This window comes from Echiichthys vipera (assembly GCF_963691815.1).
Source record: "Echiichthys vipera genome assembly, chromosome: 6".
Taxonomy (NCBI): domain Eukaryota; kingdom Metazoa; phylum Chordata; class Actinopteri; order Perciformes; family Trachinidae; genus Echiichthys; species Echiichthys vipera.
In genome coordinates, this window is record NC_139831.1 from 24563408 (window position 1) to 24581888 (window position 18481).

The 18481-nt window shown below is 42.6% G+C and overlaps 2 protein-coding genes across 2 annotated transcripts; one reads left to right on the plus strand and one right to left on the minus strand.

Moving 5' to 3' along the window:
- Nucleotides 1–576: 576 nt before the first annotated feature.
- Nucleotides 577–10298, plus strand: syvn1 (synovial apoptosis inhibitor 1, synoviolin). Its single transcript, XM_083915598.1, has 16 exons — nt 577–729; nt 2293–2444; nt 2531–2623; nt 2725–2877; nt 3204–3252; nt 3613–3716; nt 4047–4173; nt 4307–4406; nt 4557–4622; nt 4954–5070; nt 5314–5471; nt 6540–6680; nt 6899–7048; nt 8132–8315; nt 8788–8903; nt 8998–10298. The coding sequence occupies exons 2-16, from the start codon at nt 2313–2315 to the stop codon at nt 9204–9206; spliced, it is 1899 nt and encodes a 632-aa protein (XP_083771724.1). The 5' UTR covers nt 577–729; nt 2293–2312; the 3' UTR covers nt 9207–10298.
- A 318-nt stretch (nt 10299–10616) lies between these two features.
- gpr137 (G protein-coupled receptor 137) lies at nt 10617–18325 on the minus strand. The gene is made up of 8 exons (XM_083915751.1): nt 18269–18325; nt 15887–16370; nt 15502–15551; nt 15163–15403; nt 14327–14476; nt 14035–14160; nt 13777–13895; nt 10617–12467 (listed from the first exon to the last, which is right to left on the minus strand). Exons 2-8 carry the CDS (start codon nt 16277–16279, stop codon nt 12371–12373), a joined length of 1176 nt encoding a protein of 391 aa, XP_083771877.1. The 5' UTR covers nt 16280–16370; nt 18269–18325; the 3' UTR covers nt 10617–12370.
- Between the last annotated feature and the right edge of the window lie 156 nt (nt 18326–18481).

The following is an 18481-nucleotide window of genomic DNA, read 5'->3' on the forward strand; positions in this document are numbered from 1 at the left end:
TGGTTTAGACTAACTGTAGAAACTTTTGGATGAAAGGCAAAATGTCTTCAAGAATCTGAAGCATGTGCAGCATGAGTTTGAGCATGAGATTTAGGACAAACGTGGCATACGTCATACTAAACATATTTGCTTCAGCCACTTTTGTTGACTGATTTGCGCCCATATTATTCATTAGCATATTTCATAATATCCTTATATTCCCACTGTAGTTGTTTTCTGCCTGTACACATTTGTGGTACAGTACATACAGCCTGTGCTACAGACAGCACAATGAACCAGCCTCAGAACTTCCTATTGGTCCACGTTGGTATTACCGTAAATCTCCAAAGAGGTGGGTCACTCAACCTTTACAAATACAATACAACAAATTGCATTTAAAAATAGAACTAAAAAATATGAGATTCAATGCATATATCAATGATTTAAATATTGGCGACAGTGTATCTTTCTAAAGCATTTTAACAACTGGCAGAAATCAAGTGTGTCACTGTTGTCTGAAGTTGCTCTTGCGTCAAATTACCGTGGCAGCCGGATGTGATGTGGCTCCCGAGGAGCGAGCCAAAGATAAACACGTAGCCAGACGAACAGGGACGAGGATAATAAATATCACAGAGGGGCTGTTGGTAAACGACTGAAATGGAGTAGGTGATAAGAATAGAGAGATTTTAGCAGGCAAGGAGACGTCCGTCAACCTAACCGAGGAGCAAGTCTTCCGCAGATATCGAGTCGGTGAGTCCTGACAGCTGTGACGGTACCTGCTAACGGTAGCTAACAGGAGCTAACTAACCTGATTACCTGTCTGTGGCAGTTAACTAGGTAGTCTCTGAGTTAAGTGACGTTACTAATACAAACAGATACATATTCAGCGTTGTGACAAGTTTAATGTCTTATGTAAGTCTCTCACAATGTTGGTCGGGTTTTTGGGACTTAATTTTTACCATGTTAGCTTTCACGTTAGCGAGCTAAGTTAGCTAGAAAGAGCTGCCTCTTCTGCAGGCAAGTGTATATGTTGCTACTTTAAGGTGGGCGAAATAAAGAGAGACGCCTGTTTATTAAGCTGCAGTTAATGTGAGAAATGTATCATAGCAGCGAGGCACTCTGTAGATGCAATAGTGGGAGTGGACACAATGTTAACTGCTTAGCGTCTATGCAGGAGGCAATTACACCAAGCAAGCAATAGTATAGTATAGTGTCATTTTTAACATTTGACCTGCATTGATGCATGATGTACTGTGTTTTGTTGCCCGGGTCACTAAGCATATTCAGCTAATACTCCAGCTGTGACTTTAAACTTTGTTTTAACAAAATATTCAACAAAGTTATATTTTTCCTATTCCTATTACTCAAAAGCTCATTCATATGTGCTACATCAGATTGATAATTTCAAGAGGCTATTTGTAGTAAGGATTGACACTTGGCAGATTGACGTCTCTGTGTGTCCTCCCCAGATCTTACACTGATAGACCTAAAGACCTTCTGTTATGTAGCCACGAGTAGTTATCACCCCCAAGAATGCTATAACCCAATCGGTAACAAACGCATCACTTTGATTTGAATTACACAACTTAGCTGGAGCCAATCATTGGAGGTTTGAAAATGCTGCTTTGCATTAGTGAGGTTTCCTCATGTGCTGTCAGAGTGACAGTGTTGCCTGAGATACATAGACATCTTAGAGAAACAGGCTGTTTCATTTCCTCATTAATTCAGTCTATCGAATATCAGTTTGTTACCCAGGACTCTCCAAAGTTACCGCTTCTATGCACTGTCAGTCATTTCTTTGAACAGTGTTTATTGCCCAGAACTCAGGATACAACCTCTGCTTGTCCTTTTTTCTATATCACCCTAACTGTGCATGCAGCTGTCAGTTTGCACATATACATTGCCCTTATTGCACATAATGTGTAATCTTATTTTGTAAAAATCATTATGAAGCTTTAGACACGTAGGATCTATGACGGAACATACTTGCTATAATATCAGAGAATATATGTTAATATTTGAGCAAGATCATGGTGCAAATAGTCTGAACATGTATTAACAGCATTTGTTGAACAAGCTGAAACAAAGACACCCAATGCTGCTCAGCGTAGTCCCAAATACATATCTTGAACATTTAAATCCACTGTATTTTAACCTTGTTGCATTTTCAAGTGCAAATCACCAAACACGTTATTAATGACGGATCCTGACCAAAATGATCCAGCAAAGTGCCCCCTTTTTATTTGCATGCTGCTCCGCTACATCAGTCAGCCTTCTTCTCCTTTTCTCCCTTCTTCTGTTCCCCCACCACAGTATCTGTAGCTGAGTCCAAAATGGTGCGATCAGCCTTGGTAACTGCCACCAGTCTGGCACTGACTGGGGCTGTGGTGGCGCATGCTTACCTCCTCAAACACCAGTTCTACCCGACCGTGGTCTACCTCACCAAGAGCAGCCCCAGCATGGCGGTAAGAGCGAGGCTAAAGTGACTTCAATCTTGACTTTGGTTTGTGACAAATCAGCTTCTTCATTTCTGTTTTGGTTCTGGTTTCAGGTGTTGTACATTCAGGCCTTTGTGCTGGTGTTTCTGCTGGGAAAGTTCATGAGGAAGGTCTTTTTTGGACAACTAAGGGCTGCAGAAATGGAGGTAGAGTTTTTTTTTTTATTATTATCTCATCAAAACACACATTCAGTTTAATGTAGATCCGCCGCTATGTGCATTCACGTGTGTTTCCTCTGTACCATCAGCATCTCATTGAGCGCTCCTGGTACGCTGTGACCGAGACGTGCCTGGCATTCACTGTGTTCAGGGACGACTTCTCCCCTCGCTTCGTCGCCCTCTTCACACTCCTGCTCTTCCTTAAGTGCTTCCACTGGCTGGCTGAGGACCGGGTGGACTTTGTGAGTGATCAGAGAGAAACAACTTCCTTATCTTACATAGCGCACAGCATACTTCACTTGCTGTATCCCTACTGCAGGACATTGTTTATAGGTAGAAAGGAAACGTGGGACAAAGGATGGGACAGATGGTGTGTGGCATACCAGAGTCAAACACGCATTATTAGTTGATGTGGTTCAACTGGTAATTCAGTCACAAATTTAATGTAAAGGGCCCTCACTGTGACATACGGTGAAAAGTATTGCTTGGATGGAGAGGATGTTAGTACGGGAGGCTTTACCAAACTGATTAAACTGATGCTGTACATAACATTTCCTTTTTCTTTCAGATGGAACGGAGTCCAAACATATCCTGGATTTTCCACTTCAGAGTATTGTGTAAGCACACTTTTTAAAAAAAATCTTTAACTTCTGTCTCTGCCTCTTTCTGTTGTATCGACTCTACTTATAAAACAAGTCTCAGGCTCAGTGAAACTGTATGAAAGGCATAAACGTCTTTTAGCTCTGTAAGGGCTTTCTGGCCACATCCAGTCTGATTTCAAGAATCAGTCCCGGTAGCTGTTAGAGTTTTAAAATAACTGGCTATCAAATAGGTTTTAAATACCAAATCTTCTTGTTTATTTTGGCTTCAGTCAAAGGAATTGTCTTCTACGTTTCTATGGAGCTGGCTCTACATGCGGATACCCCAGCCCCTCACAGGTGTCACACTTGTTAGTCACTGTTCTTCCTTTCCTGCAGCTCTCATGGGACTGCTGGCTGTCCTGGACTTCCTGTTTGTCAACCATGCCTGTCACAGCATCATTACCCGAGGAGCCTCAGTCCAGCTCGTTTTTGGATTTGAGGTTTGTCATACTTTAGTTGAAGTTGGATTTGAGCTCTGTGTTTTTAGCTATAAGGAGTTTATTTAACCCACAATAAGCTGTGTAATATCTAATGGAATAAAATGCTCAACAATAATTTAAAATAATTAAAAAAACAACAACAGATCTGACATGTTGGAAATAAAACCCCACGTTGCCTTACCCCAACCTCTTACTTTTCCTTTTCAGGCATTGTTTTTGTACCTGCTAATATACTTGTATAACTTATATATATATATACATACATACAGAACAACAAAAGGTACAACTGATCTTGATAGGATGCCTCTCCTCACTCTCTTTGTCCCTCAGTATGCCATCCTACTGACCATGGTGCTGACGACCTTCATTAAGTACCTTCTGCACACTATCGACCTGCAGAGTGAGAACCCCTGGGACAACAAGGCCGTCTATATGCTCTACACCGAGCTCTTCACAGGTACAGATGTAGTTCACAAGGAGATGCTGGGATATTTTCCTCGGCTCTTTTCTTCCGGACTGTGTGTTTGTGTAGTGTGTAAGACAAAACTGGTGGCAGTCATACTTAAATATTAGTTGTTTTTTTATCCCAGGTTTCATCAAAGTGCTGCTGTACATCGCTTTCATGACCATCATGATAAAGGTCCACACCTTCCCCCTGTTTGCCATCCGGCCCATGTATCTGGCTATGAGGTGAGCGGCTGCGTGTCTCTATGTTTGTGTGAGAATGTTACTTCAGCTCCTCTTACAAAGTGACTGAATATCATTTTTTTGTCACTGGGTATTTTAATGAACATTTGAGGCACGTTTTCAGTTTGGTATGGTTTTGCTCTTCTCTCTCAGGCAGTTCAAGAAAGCTGTAACAGATGCTATAATGTCTCGGAGAGCCATCCGCAACATGAATACACTGTGAGTTGTGTTCAGCCTTTCCTGATTGCACCCGATTGTATTTGTAAAAATCATTGTTTACCAGTGTGTCTTTCTTATTTATTAATATATTAGGTAGACAAAACACGGTCAAGCGGTATCAGTGTATTTTAAGTGTTGAGCTGCATTTTTGGTTTGTTTTTGTTTTTTTGCTTGTAAGTTCCTCTTTCCGGACAGTATTCAGTGATGCTAATGATCTATAGCCAGGGATTTTTGAAAGCAGATATTTAGATATTAAGGTTTTATTCAGACTGTGCTCTGCTATATAAGTCTTCTGTTGTTAATTTCTCTTCTTATTTTTGCCTGCGGTCAGTTACCCTGATGCTACTCCTGAAGATCTGCAGGCCTCTGACAACGTCTGTATCATCTGTCGAGAGGAAATGGTCACTGGAGCCAAGAAACTACCATGTAATCACATTTTCCACTCCAGGTAAGTCCTGTGGTCAACAGTCTGACAGGTCTGACTCAGCATGAAAGATTCTGGACTGAAAACAAACGTAAATGTCCGCATCTGCAGTAACTGATGGCACAAACCGTTCCTGTATTTAAACCATAAACACACTTGTAGCAAATTAAGCAGGACTTGAAGCAAGAATCTTTTAGCATTGTACTTGTAAGTGTTTGTTATTTAGTGTTTCAAATAATGTTGTTGCCCTCCTCTTTTCCCCCAAAGCTGCCTACGCTCCTGGTTCCAGAGGCAGCAGACCTGCCCAACCTGCCGCATGGACGTCCTCCGTGCGTCTAATAACAATCAGACACCAGCCCCAGCCCAGGCTCCACCCCCTGCTCCTGCGGCCCCCGCCAACGCCCCCGCAGCACCACCCCCCAATGGTGAGCATCAAGACAAGTACACTTGAACACAGCCCCTGTCTTCCTGCTTCGGGCAGCACTACATGACTCCTAGCTACGCAGTGCAGAATGCATGTCATGTGGGTGCCCTCAGATGTAAAACAGCCACTGTGCAAGAGTAAACCAGAGCCTGTGAAACAACTTATGTAATACTGAGCATTCTTAGTCTGGCATCACCAACCAATCACAGCAACGAAACGGCAATGCTTGCTCAGTGGAAAACAAGCGACTGGGTCACAAACTGTCTCAGAGTACAGCTAAATAATAACCTAAAATGTGTTTCTGAAAACATTTTAATTGAGAAATAAACAAAACAGTGACAGAATATTGAGTCATGTTTGATCATCGCTGTCTAGTTTGACAGTTTGATCGGAGTTTTGTGAGCCGGAAAAACGGCTGAACTGACCTGCAGACTGATCAGTCATTGTCTTAAACCCGCCCCACATGAGTTAAACTGTTGTGATTGGTCCGCCCACAGCCAGGCCGGCTAGAAATCTCTCTGAATGGAAGTGTTCAGCACAAATTGAATACCAGTTTGACAGATCTGTCTGGTTTCCAGGCCAGCACATTCCAGTAGCTGAGATTAGTATTTTACCTGGGTACCTTCATCTTTTTTGCAGGCATAATGTGCCTGTATACCTACTGCTATCAGGACTGTTTCACTTCTAATCATGGGCTTAAAGCCACTACGTAGCATCTGTATTGACTATAATAACATCATCAGATGGTACAAATGTTTGTTTGTAGAAAAATGACACAATCCTTGTGAAAAAAGCTGCAACCTTAAAAGTCACACATGCAAAAATAATGTGTTTTCGAACATTAAAGCATGTAAACATGTTCTAGTAGAAACTCAAAATACAAGAAAGAAGCTGAAAATTAGAATAATGTAAGGACTTAAAATTTTGAGAAAGTAGTCCAGAAATATTGTTTGATAAGTTTTTCAGTCTAACTTTTCTAACGTAATTTAAAAAGTAGTCTTGCTGATCACATTGAAAAGCTGGTAAATGCACATTTCGACCAATCTATTTTGTTCTGTTTCTTCTCCAGTGGCCCCAGGCATGTTGCCTGGTTTTCCTCCTGGCGTCTTCCCTTTCTGGGGTCCCTTCCCTGCAGTGCCTCCCCCTGCTGCAGCAGCTCCTGGTCCCTCTGGCGCCCCACAGAGCAGCACAGAGGCTACGCAGGCAGCTGGTAAGGATAGCTTGTGCTCTTCTGCAACAAATTCAAATTCGCTCCATTAAAGACTCACTACAGCACGAAAAGGAAAAAAAGAAAATCAAACCCGAATCTGAAACAGTTTGCTATTTTAATGTTACAGATAGTGTCTGTGCACCTGTATTGTTGTATTTCATTTTATACTCTGGGATAGCTTGACATCTACCCATAATGTTGTGCGTTTGTTTCATCAGGTAGCAGCCAGGCCGCCTCGTCGGCTGCAGACGCAGCTGCAGGGGCTGCTGCTGCTCCAGGGTCAACAATGCCAGGCTTCCCCTTCTCCTTCCCCCCTCCTCCCTTCCCCTCTGCACCATGGCTGCCCATGCCACCACCGCCTCCCTTCGGTAGGCACAAACACACACAACACCCAACGACTTATGTTACCTTATTGTAAAAAGATGACCTGCTGTAGAAATTTAAAACAAGACGGGGAAGTAAAGTTCTGGCGACACGGCGGTCGTCTTACTCTTCTTTAGGATAATAATTAATAAAACATTAATAACAGTCATTTAAATGCATGTGGAGGAGTCATGTGGATGATTATATTGTCTAACTTGTTTGTTCAGTCTTAGTTTAAGGTAGTGCTGAGCATTGCCATAGCAACACTGTGTGAAAGTCCCTGGCATTTCCCACTACATGTACAACACTTGTGTCAGTGTCAATCGAACAATCACGAACAAACTTTTCCCCTCTGATGTGATTTTTTTTTTTTATAGCCCACACACATTACTGTAACCTTTCAATGAGTGGCTCAAGAGTTCAACACTGAAATCAGAAAGGAATCTGGGCTACTGGGAGTCTGGCTTAAGGTTAAATACAGTCAACTGCAGTGAACACATTCAGCTGCAGCATCTCCCACGCAGATTAATGCTAATGAAGATGAACTTCATATGTGGCAAACCTTTCAAAATCAAGTTGCATACTATTGCATATTATTTCCGGTGAAATATAATAGTATGCACAGGACACTATGCCGGCATAAATATCCCACAAGGCAATGTGGTAGTAATGACAACGTTCATAACAGACCGTCAGTAAAACGACAACATAGGCAGCTCTGTAACGTCATAACGCTTCAATTTACATTTATTTTAAAAGTCAGTGATTTTGTCAACCTTACGACTAGTTGCATAGTTTTCCCAGTAATTTAGTATTATCTGTTGAGGCCTGCAGAGCTGAGGTTGACAACGTTTACCATGGTTACGCATCTTCAGCTGGCAGAGGGAAAGGAAGGGACTAATTATAGCTTTGTGCTTCCTAAAAGATGCATACTACTGTTTATTTACACAGGTATTATATAATATAATATGCCGGTAATATATATCCATTCTTTGCTAACTTCCCTATTGCCAACAACATCAGTGGTAAGTAGAGGTTTGTATCACCAGTTTGTGTGAATACCTTTTCTCTCTTCCCCTCTCCTCCAGTGTCATCAATGCCTCCTCCTCCTCCATCTCTGTCGCGGCTGTCAGAGGAGGAGCTGAGCGAGCTGGAGGCCGAAGGTAGGCGGGGCCTCGAGGCCAGGCTCCAGTGTCTTCAGAACATCCACACCCTGCTTGACGCCGCCATGCTCAACATCCACCACTACCTCAGCACCGTCGCCACACTCGCGTAACTGAACCTTTTCTAGATCCCATATTCCCAAACTTTGTCAAATGAAGCTAGAATTGGTCATTAAATGCAGTTAGCCTACGCATGCTATTGCAGTATGTACTGATGAAAAAGGTCTCCAAATGTGTTGAGGTATTTTGAAAATTATGGGTATATATTTAACTGTCCGAGATTGTTTGTACAGCGCTTATAGTAGCGGCGGCCTCCAGTGGCCGTACTAATTCTGACAGGAGCAAAGGAGGAAGTGAGGTGAAGGGCAACCTTTACATTTAGGTAGGACGACATGTTGATCAGCTGCCACCAGTAGGGGTGTTTATTTAGGAAACACCCCTGTGGATCATATTAGAGGGCAGGAACAAACAGCCTATGTGGTCACATGGGTTGGAGGACTTTGTAATACAGTTAAGTTTTACCCCTTTTAAAAGAAAGAACAGGGTGTAACATTGTCCCTCTGCTGCTGTGTCCTTCACAGTCCTCCCCGGGCGGGCAGCAGCGCTGGAGAAGCCAGTGGGACAACCAGCTGTGCTTCTCCTCCTGCAGCTGGCAGCAGCGAGGACAGTACCAGGCAGGAGAAGGACTCCTCCAGCTGTAAGTAAACTGACAGTTCACATCCCCCACAAAGACCACCGAGACCAATCCAAAAACCCTTGGACCCTGATTCAATATCTCTTTTTTTCCCCAGCTGAGCAGGCGGACGGCGCTACAGTCTCCTCGCAGCCGGCCGACTCGACTTCTACTGCCTCGGACACGGAAAGAAAAGAAGAGATGGACGAAGGAGTGGCGGGGGTTGGGGAGGAGGACGGAGAGCCCAACGCTGCTGAGCTGAGGCGCCGCCGCCTTCGTAAGCTGGAGACACCATCGCCGTCGTCTTCACCCCCTCCGGATAACTGATCCATGCGTTCTGACTCAGACATTTTTGCTCCGGACCAACAGGAACTCTGAGCTGATTGACGGTTGCTTTGGTTCTTCATTGCCTCTCTTCCTCGTGGCTCTCGCCCTCCACAGGCCCAGGTCTCCCGCTGTGTCGGGTTGGACTCACGGCTACACGGAGATGCAATGATCGGCTTATCTGGACTGTTTCTCGGTCAGAAAGCACTAGCGTGATTTTTTTTTTTTTTTTTTTTTCACTCCCCCCCCTCCCTCAAAGAATGACTACTGCATAAGAGTACTGCAGATGTTTGTAAGTTTAATCAGGTGGAAGCAGAGTTTCAAACCCGCGTGACAGAGACGGCGTTTGGATTTGTGTTTGGTAGTTTTACTGTCGGTCAGGTCTTTGCCTGCACTTCTGATTTTGTTTAATCCCGCTTTAGTCAGCATAGAGGTGGTGCCGTTCACCTCATCAACATGTTACACAGCACCTGGATCAGTGTCTGATCCAGTGAATTCAAATCAAGGGAAGTTGATGAACTGCTTTGGCTTTCTCTTTCTTTCACATTCATCACTCTTCTGTTGCCACTGCAGTCGCTGTAACATACGGATTTATTTGAATGTGTACATACTGTATAAAGAGTTTTAATAGGATGATCTGTACATAATGCAGAATAAACTGTTTGACTGATATGGCAGTGGCACAACACGTACATTGGTGTGTATGTTCAGACTAATGCAATCGCTGAACCCATCGGCTCTCTAACAGGCGACGGTGAATATTTCAGGCTTTCTGGTGCAGCCCAGCATATCCGGGCCAGGACTTGCTCTTCCAAGCAGCAGTCATTGTTTACGGTCCAATTAGCAACTTGAGACGCAAGAATGGAGTCGGGGTTTCTGTAAACCGTTATCTGCTCATGAATGCAGATAAATAAGCAAACACTAAATCATGATCAGGCGATGGGTTCCGAGACTGCATTTTGGCAAATGCGTTCATCCTTGTTTGCCCTCCACACGGACTGTGTTTACCTGCATTCAACCAAAGCCTGCTCTAACGTGATTGGTCAATACTACTCGAGAACGCTTCCACCACCGGATCTTGTCCTGTAGCCTACAGATGCTGCATTAGTATATAGTATGATCAAAACTAATGCCTTCTGTGTCGTAGCTTTGATGTTGCCTTTAAATGAAAGATTAGGCTGTAAAATAAACTCATTACTTGTATGGATACGTACAAATCTTCCTTTTAAGTAAGTGTTGTAGGCTAAAATAATTTGAAAAAGAAATGTTATTTTGCCAGAAAAGCACAACAAGAATCTCAGTCAGAACACGTCTTCTTTTATTGTTGTAAAAGTAATGTTATTATCATTACGTAACTCAGAAATGCTTGAATTTACAGTAATTGCACATGTTTTCTTACGAGTTATAGGGAAGATAAATCTTACAATCCAAGTACATTTTCATTCAGTATTTATTTACTACTGGAAACATGTGATCTGTTAAATTGTTTTCTTTTATTCACTTTTCAAAATGATGTTTTATGTTCAGCTAACCTGTGTGTACCAAATCAAATTGTTTTTTCTGTATAATTAGCACCAAATGACATCATTCTTTGAGGGAAACTTTCTGAGAAATGAGGATATTCTGCAGAAACCCAGAGCTGAGAAATACAGTGCAACCTGCATAAAAGACAAAGTACAAAAGTAGAGCCGTTGTAAAATGTACAAATCTAAAACATCGTTGTAAAATGTTGGCACTACTTATGCATAGTTTGTAGTTCATAGGTGAAGACACGGTACATATGCTCAGATGCATTTCCTGCTTCTGCTTCGCAGCAGGCTGAACAAGCAGATTTAGAATGTTTTATTGCTTTGTTGTTTACATAGTAAACATCAGTCCTGGGATCGAACGTCAAAGTCACATGTGAGAGACCTGCTAGAAGGAAGCCTCGTTCCAATAAGGACATGGAGTATAACGCTTGATTTAATAGCTACGATGATAAGAACCATAGTTAAAAAATAAGTTAAACTTTCATCCAAATACAATTACACAGGAGGGGAATAAGAATCTAAATCAACTTTTAAAATCAAAAAATGTAAAAAGGGACATACAAACCAAACTATCAGACACAATTCAGCGATGTGAATACCCGCGGTAATGTAGAGGCACAGAAATAGAATGAGAGTAGAATGGACATTCACACACGCAGGATTGTCAGAGCATTGGTCATTTTTATGTGTACGCAATGTTTTCTTTCCCGGGCTGCGAAGGAATGACCCGCCCTACTATGCCTCTGATTGATGGGATATTCTTACCCTGACCACTCTCACTCCTCATGCTTAAACTAGAAAAAAAATAATAATTTGCGGACCATTTCCGCTGTAGTGGGTTCCTTATAAACCAACTTGCGTTGAGTCACGGACACACTGAGGAAAGGTTTTGCGACAAACGAGCAGTGGAGCAGTATGAAGCGTGGAGAGGAAGTGAGGACTGCTGATTTGAATTGCTTTGTATTTCTTCTAATACAAATAAACATCTTATAAATTACATCTATTAAATGGCTCTCAAACTGTGACGTACTGACGTGTGTCGTCACCGCGACAACAATCGCCATCTTCTCTTGAACCCGTCAAATGATGACACTCCGTTCTACTCTCATTCTATATCTATGTGTATAAGTCTCAGGTTAGGAGAGAGAGAAGATCTGCTTATGTAGAATTATTTATTAAAAGTAGCAAAAGACATTACTGGTCTTCATCACATGCTGAAAGCTTATGAACTAAATTATGTGCATTAATTTGATTAGGAATGCTAACAAATCTAAATGTGCAATGTTCGGGAATCGTAAGAACTAGTTTACTTTTTCCCATCAACAACAGGACAATGACTTATTTAAAATAAGCCTACACACTGTGACTAAATCATAATCCTTTATAAGGAGATCACTGAGCACAATGTTTGGTCTGTCGAGGCTTCTTCTGCCTAGTTTGTTCCCTTTGGGCCAAGAAAAGAATATTCTCTATTCAAAAAATACAAGGTGTACAGTATATTCACTGTTTGTTGATGTATTCCTGAGGTTTTCAGTGCAAAAACTGTTCACAGAGGGAGGTACCACTGGCTGTTGCGCTCTATCCTTGAGATGAAGTCATCAAGGACTCAGTGACCCCGATAGTGGTAAGAAGTGGCCGTCAGTTCTGGGGGGTGGAGTAGAACGAGTGGTGCTGGTGGTTCTGGTCTGGAGGATTGCTGGCAAACAGGAGAGGAGCGCTCTCTGATCCGTACCAGCTGAAACAGACGGAAGAAGAAGCATATCAGAACATACACCTAATGTAGAAATGTAGACCAAAACACTTAATCTGTTAAAGGTTTATTCAAAGGAATTATACTTATTTTCAGGTTCCTTTCTTGTGTGTTTTTTTTCTAATCCTGCCTGTCTGAGTATACCTGTATTCACCCTCTGTCTGAAACGCTCAGTTTCAGCACTTGTCTCTTTAAGACCCCCTCCTGAAAAAGCCCAGTCTGCTCTGATTGGTCAGAGTTTCAGAGTCTTTTGCAGCTGCACTGTCGGCATCTTTGCAACGTCACTGCAGCTGAGGAATGACTGTAAGGTCACTGTAGCAACACGTTCTACCTTTATATAGTTAAGTTGTGACATCCCAACTGTACAGGAGTCCTGACGGCTCGTTTAAAGACACAGTTTCTGAATACAGGCTGTGTGCGTTTCTCTGAGGATTGAATAGTTTTGATGTTTTTAAAGTATTTATATCGCTACTCAACCTGCTTTAAAATACTAATTAAAGAAACTCACTTTTTACAATATGGGACCTTCAAAGCCCTAAGATTATGATATATATTTTAAAACTTGCATCAATTGTCCCGCAGACACCTTGGAGGACCTTTGTTTTTTAAAATCATTATTTAATCTGCCAACTATTTTCTTGATTATTCTTTTTCTTGTTTGGTCTATAGAACGTTAAAGTGGTGAACATGCCAAAGTTTTCCTGAATCAAGAGTGAGGTCTTCCAATAGCAAACATACTCCATTTACAATGATGACAAAAAGTATCAGGTTGAAGCTTTTCAAATGTGAATATTGTTTGCTATGTTGCTTTCATTTGTTTTCTATCACAGTAACTGCTGATCAGACAAAACAAGTAATTACAAAAACAACTGAAATCATGCATCGCACCCTGGGGGGCCGAGCCTTTGCCATCGTCAGCTTAAATCCCATCTCTTCAGGATCACCTACAACAAGTAAAATCCACCATCCTCCACCCTCTGTTTTTCTATTAATGTGATGGGTCGGTTCTAGTGTTGTTTAACATGCTTCCTGTTTGATTGTCTATTTTTATTTATGTGTAAAGCGTCTTTGAGTACTGAGAAAAGCCCTGTATAAAATTGATCTATTATTATTATTAATATTATTAAATCACTGTTATTTACAGCCCTTTATAAAACAAAGAGAAGCAGTCAATTATCACATTGGGGAAGCTGGGACAGGGGAATGTTTGCATTTTCCACCTTCAATCATTAACTCAATATCAAAAGTTGGTCATGGACTTTATGTTGATTAGAGGATCATTTGATGACAGTACCTTGAGTGTGGATGTGAAGTGCGTGCCCATGGAACAGGTGCATCCTCATCGCTGCCTTGCGGGTCATCGAAGAAAAATGGACGGGGTAGGACCCTGCTGTTAACGGCCATGCTGCTGCTCTGTGAAAATCAAAAGAATGAAAAACAAGTTTAAATGAGTTCCACTGCTTCAGCAAAACTCATCCTGCGTCACGTTTCGTCTCTATAGATCTTTATTTAGTTGACATTCAGTCCGGTTTCTGTCTGATTTGTTAACTACCTCTTGAGCCGGCCGGCGAACTCTGAAGATGAGGATGAGCAGACTGGTTGGGAGCAGCTCCCATATGAAGAGGATGGCGCCGAAGGCCAGGTAGCCCCTGTCGCCCAGCTCACTACGCAAGTCAGCCTGCGAACAAACACACACACACAAACAGTTATCTAGTAGTATGTGGCATTTTTACTGGCCATGGCTATAAATCTTATCATGACGTTTTCTGAGATATGACAGCCATTTACTGTCCGACCTGAGCAATGCGCTGGTTGAGAGCGCCTTGACTCGGACGTTAGATCACCTGGTCGGAGACGTTGTACCAGTCAAAGTCGAACGACTCCACTCGGTGGTTCTGAGACAGAATGAGCACCGACAGGTTGTAGCAGGCTCGACTGGCGAACAAAAAGATCACTGCTGCTCCCAGTGTTGCTGTACGACACACTGTGGTCCCCTGGCCAGGTAAAAAAAAAAAAAGACACATTTATTACAGAGGAAGGTGAAAACGTGGCTCATGTTTAAAGGGGCACTCCTAAGATGTGGCCACAATTGCACTTCCAGAAGGTGAGGGATTCACAAGTGTTGTCTTATTAAAGTAATGGTCCAAATAGATGCAGCAGATGGGATATTCTGAGTTTGAGCCGCTAGTATGGAGCCCTACAATTCCCATAATGCATTATTACCTCTCATTATACCCATCTTGAATGGTAATCACCCACAAGTCCAGTTTGTAACGCAGTTCAATTATAAACGTGTAGTCTGAGAGCACAAGTTGAGATAACCGTTGTGATGTCATGGTGATGTCGTTCAGGTAAACTTATCAGACTTGACAAAGCTCCTTCAGAGCCACGGAAGATACACGAGTCACAGGAGTAGATCACACTAATTGAGGGATGACATCATTTTTGGCTCATGTTGACACATTTTGGTCTACGGACGTTGCGAACACCTCTTGGAAGTCCAAAATGAACTCAGAGGCTCCAGACTAACTCGCATGTGTGATTTGCTCTGGAGATATCGGGCTTTTAGATCGGTAGAGGGCCCCTTTAATTTCTGTTCATTTTCCCATTTTACTCAAAGTAAAGTCACTGCTGCATCAGATCATTTGGCCGTCACTTCAAAGACTGACGCATCGCACACCTTGCTGATCAGGTAGGCGCTGGTGGAGCGCGAGTGTCTGGTCAGGAGCAACAGCAAGGCGGCCAGTAACACCGCATCCAGGATGAAGAGCGAGTCGTTGACTAGAACTCGAACCAGGACCAGACTCCAGGTCCGCTCCCCTGACCCGCCGGCGGCTCCTCTGTCCCCGAGAGCCGCGCAGACCGCGTTGACACTGAGGAAGATGGCGCTCAGTGCACCGTACATGCACCGCGCCAGCCACCTGAGGAGCCAGAGTGACGGATTAGATTACCGATTAGTACCCAGCTGAGAAAAAAGCTTGATGCAGTATTATTCGCTTTACTGTGGAGTGAAACTCACACTCCTTTGTCCACTTCTGAGCTATAAGTCTCTCTCACTTTGAGTAACACCTGTGGTACAAGAGAGAAATAAGCAATGGAGTAAACACAAACATCTCAAAAGTAAAAGCAAAAGATGTGTCCTGTCTTTGTTTTTTCTCTGTTGAGCTCCACAAGGTTTCACTTTGATCTGTTTGTCAGCCAGCTCGTGAATGGAAATCCCCTGCTCAATGTTTATCTAAAGACCGTGAAACTTTTTTTAATTATGACATGAAGTCTTTTTATCCCCAGACCAATTATTTTTCCAATCTTTTACTGTCAATTTCTATCAGTATTTCCCTCCACATTATAGCTAGCGTATCCCAGCTCCATGAAAACAGCCACTGTCCAATAGTCCCCAGTCTCACCTGAGTGAAATACAGGTTAATAAGGCTGAGAGTGAAGAACTGCAGGCACACAGGGAAGCAGTAGAGCAGCCAGTAGACTGCCACGGGTAGGTGGTTGGCCTCCAGAGCGTTGCAGAAGTAAAAAGAGAAGAGGGTGGTGCGGAGGGCAGCCCAGAGCAGGCAGAGGAACAGAAAGACACTCTGGTAGCTCCATCTTTTGTGTCTGTAGAGGTAGAGAAGCCAGAGCTGCACGTACACCACCAGGAACAGAACGGCGTATAGAGTGGTGTAGAGGACGGTGAAGCCGAGCTGGACCGACGGGGCGACGGCCGGGTGCAGGGGGACGGGGGCCGGGACAGACGGGGTGGAGGAGTTGGGAGTAGGGGCGTCTGTGACTGGAGCTTCCATGGTCATGCTGACAGAACTAACTACGGTGATTGCCCATCATCACAGAGAAACTGCCAACTTGACTCCTGTCAGCCACGATCGTTTACAGGAGAGACACCTGAAACACAATCACTCAGGTCAGCAGGTCGTGAGCCGAACGTTGAGGGAGACAAGGGCACTTTACACACTTGACGTTTTAAAGAATCATTTGACAAATGTAAATGACAGGTGCCACAATCGTTTGATCTCTACAAACCAAGACGTCATAGTTTAAAAATGGCGTAGTTGTCTGTGCTAAAATTTGTAATCGTAAATTGAATCGAATCTTACAGCAGAGCGCTACATTTACGTGGTTAAAATATTTACCCCGTTTTTCTGAATTTAACAAGATAATAAAGAGAGATAGTTGCTCCGGCAGATTTATGTGGCATCTCGACATTTCATGGAAACAGACCATTTTTTTTTGCTCAACTAAATGCATTAGGCTTTCGTAGAATTGTGACTTTGATATACAATTCAATTCAATTAAATATTATTTACAGTGCCAAATCATAACAAAAGTTATCTCAGGACACTTTACAGAGAAGGTATAGACCACACTCTATGACTTATTTAGGATTTATGATATCAAAATTAACATCTACATCTAGTAAGGATGCCCCCTGGGCGCCTCCCTAGGGAGGTGTTCCAGGCACGTCCAGCTGGGAGGAGGCCTTGGGGAAGACCCAGGACTAGGTGGAGAGATTATATCTCCACACTGCCCTGGGAACGCCTCGGGATCCCCCAGTTAGAGCTGGTTAATGTGGCCCGGGAAAGGGAAGTTTGGGGTCCCCTGCTAAAGCTGCTGCCCCTGCGACCCGACCCCAGATAAGCGGATGAAGATGAGATGAGATCAGATGAGATGAGATGAGATATCAAAACTCTTTTGGAATCGTAGTGACACCTTTATAATAATGCTAATATGATTAGACGATATACTGCACACCATGAGACAATATCATTTTGAGGCCAATGTTTTTGTTTCGATCTAATCTTTGCATCACTATGATAAAGTGTCTTTATTAGTTAGCCGTTTCATTTTCTGGATTAGCCAAATAACAGGCAGTTGTTACTCAATTGCTTTTCCAAAAAATGTGCCATGTCATGTAATTATAATTATCCCTATTGCACACCCCTACCTGATATTGTTTGTCTTACAATATGCTGAATCTACCAGTGGGTGTTGCCGAATCACAAATTATGGATACTTGGATACTATGGTGATTAAGTCAAATATTATGATCTCTGATTCTAAAGTATCTTTAAAGCCATCATCTAATATTGCTCATATAAACCATAGTGTGGGTTTACATCTGGCAAATGGACCATATAAAGTTGCCCAGCCCAGTGAAGAGAAGTCAGAACAGGAACTTTCATTTTCAGATGCATTCGTTTGTATTTCTGAACAAATTTAAGTAGAAATATCGTTTTAAAAAAAACAAACTTTGACCATTAATGACAATGTAACAACAATACCATAATATAGGCAAATGTGGCATAACCTCTTTGATATACATAAGGTTACAGTGACATACATGTACTTTTTCAGCTGATGGAGCGACCTTATATGACAGCTAACAGTCACATTATGGATACAATAACATTCATTTGACAATTCACTACAACAGCGCAATGACTATTATTTTCGACATTAACATCAACATTTCAAACGTCACAACGTCATATTTGAGACACAGTTTAATTGCATTAATTAATTCCTGGGTGTGTTTCCGTGTCATTCGCAGCTTACTAACCTACTAACTAGCTAACTTTAAAGCCCTGACTTTGGTCTTTGAACATTTAAACAACCGGTCGTGCTGGGTTCAGGCTGCTCAATAACGGCTGAGCTTAAATGAAACTAACTCTCTTAACGTCACAATGAACGTTATTTCGTGCTGTGGCTCGGTTCTGCTTTGGTCTTCTCACAAAAAAACATAAAATGTATAAGCTGTCAGTTATATTTGAACGATAACAGACCTTATTTTAAGAAGTGAAGAAGTGAACTCCTGGATAAGCAGCTGATGACGGTAATCCTTGTTTCCGTGTTGTTTGCAAGGCTAATGGAAGGAGGTTGGTACACCAAAAAAGAAAGATGTGAGTTTAGGGGTGTAACACATGCGCAACGGAACTGGAGCTGCACTGTTGGAGGGGGCCAGCAGATGGCGCTAGAAATAAATCAGTGCTACAAAG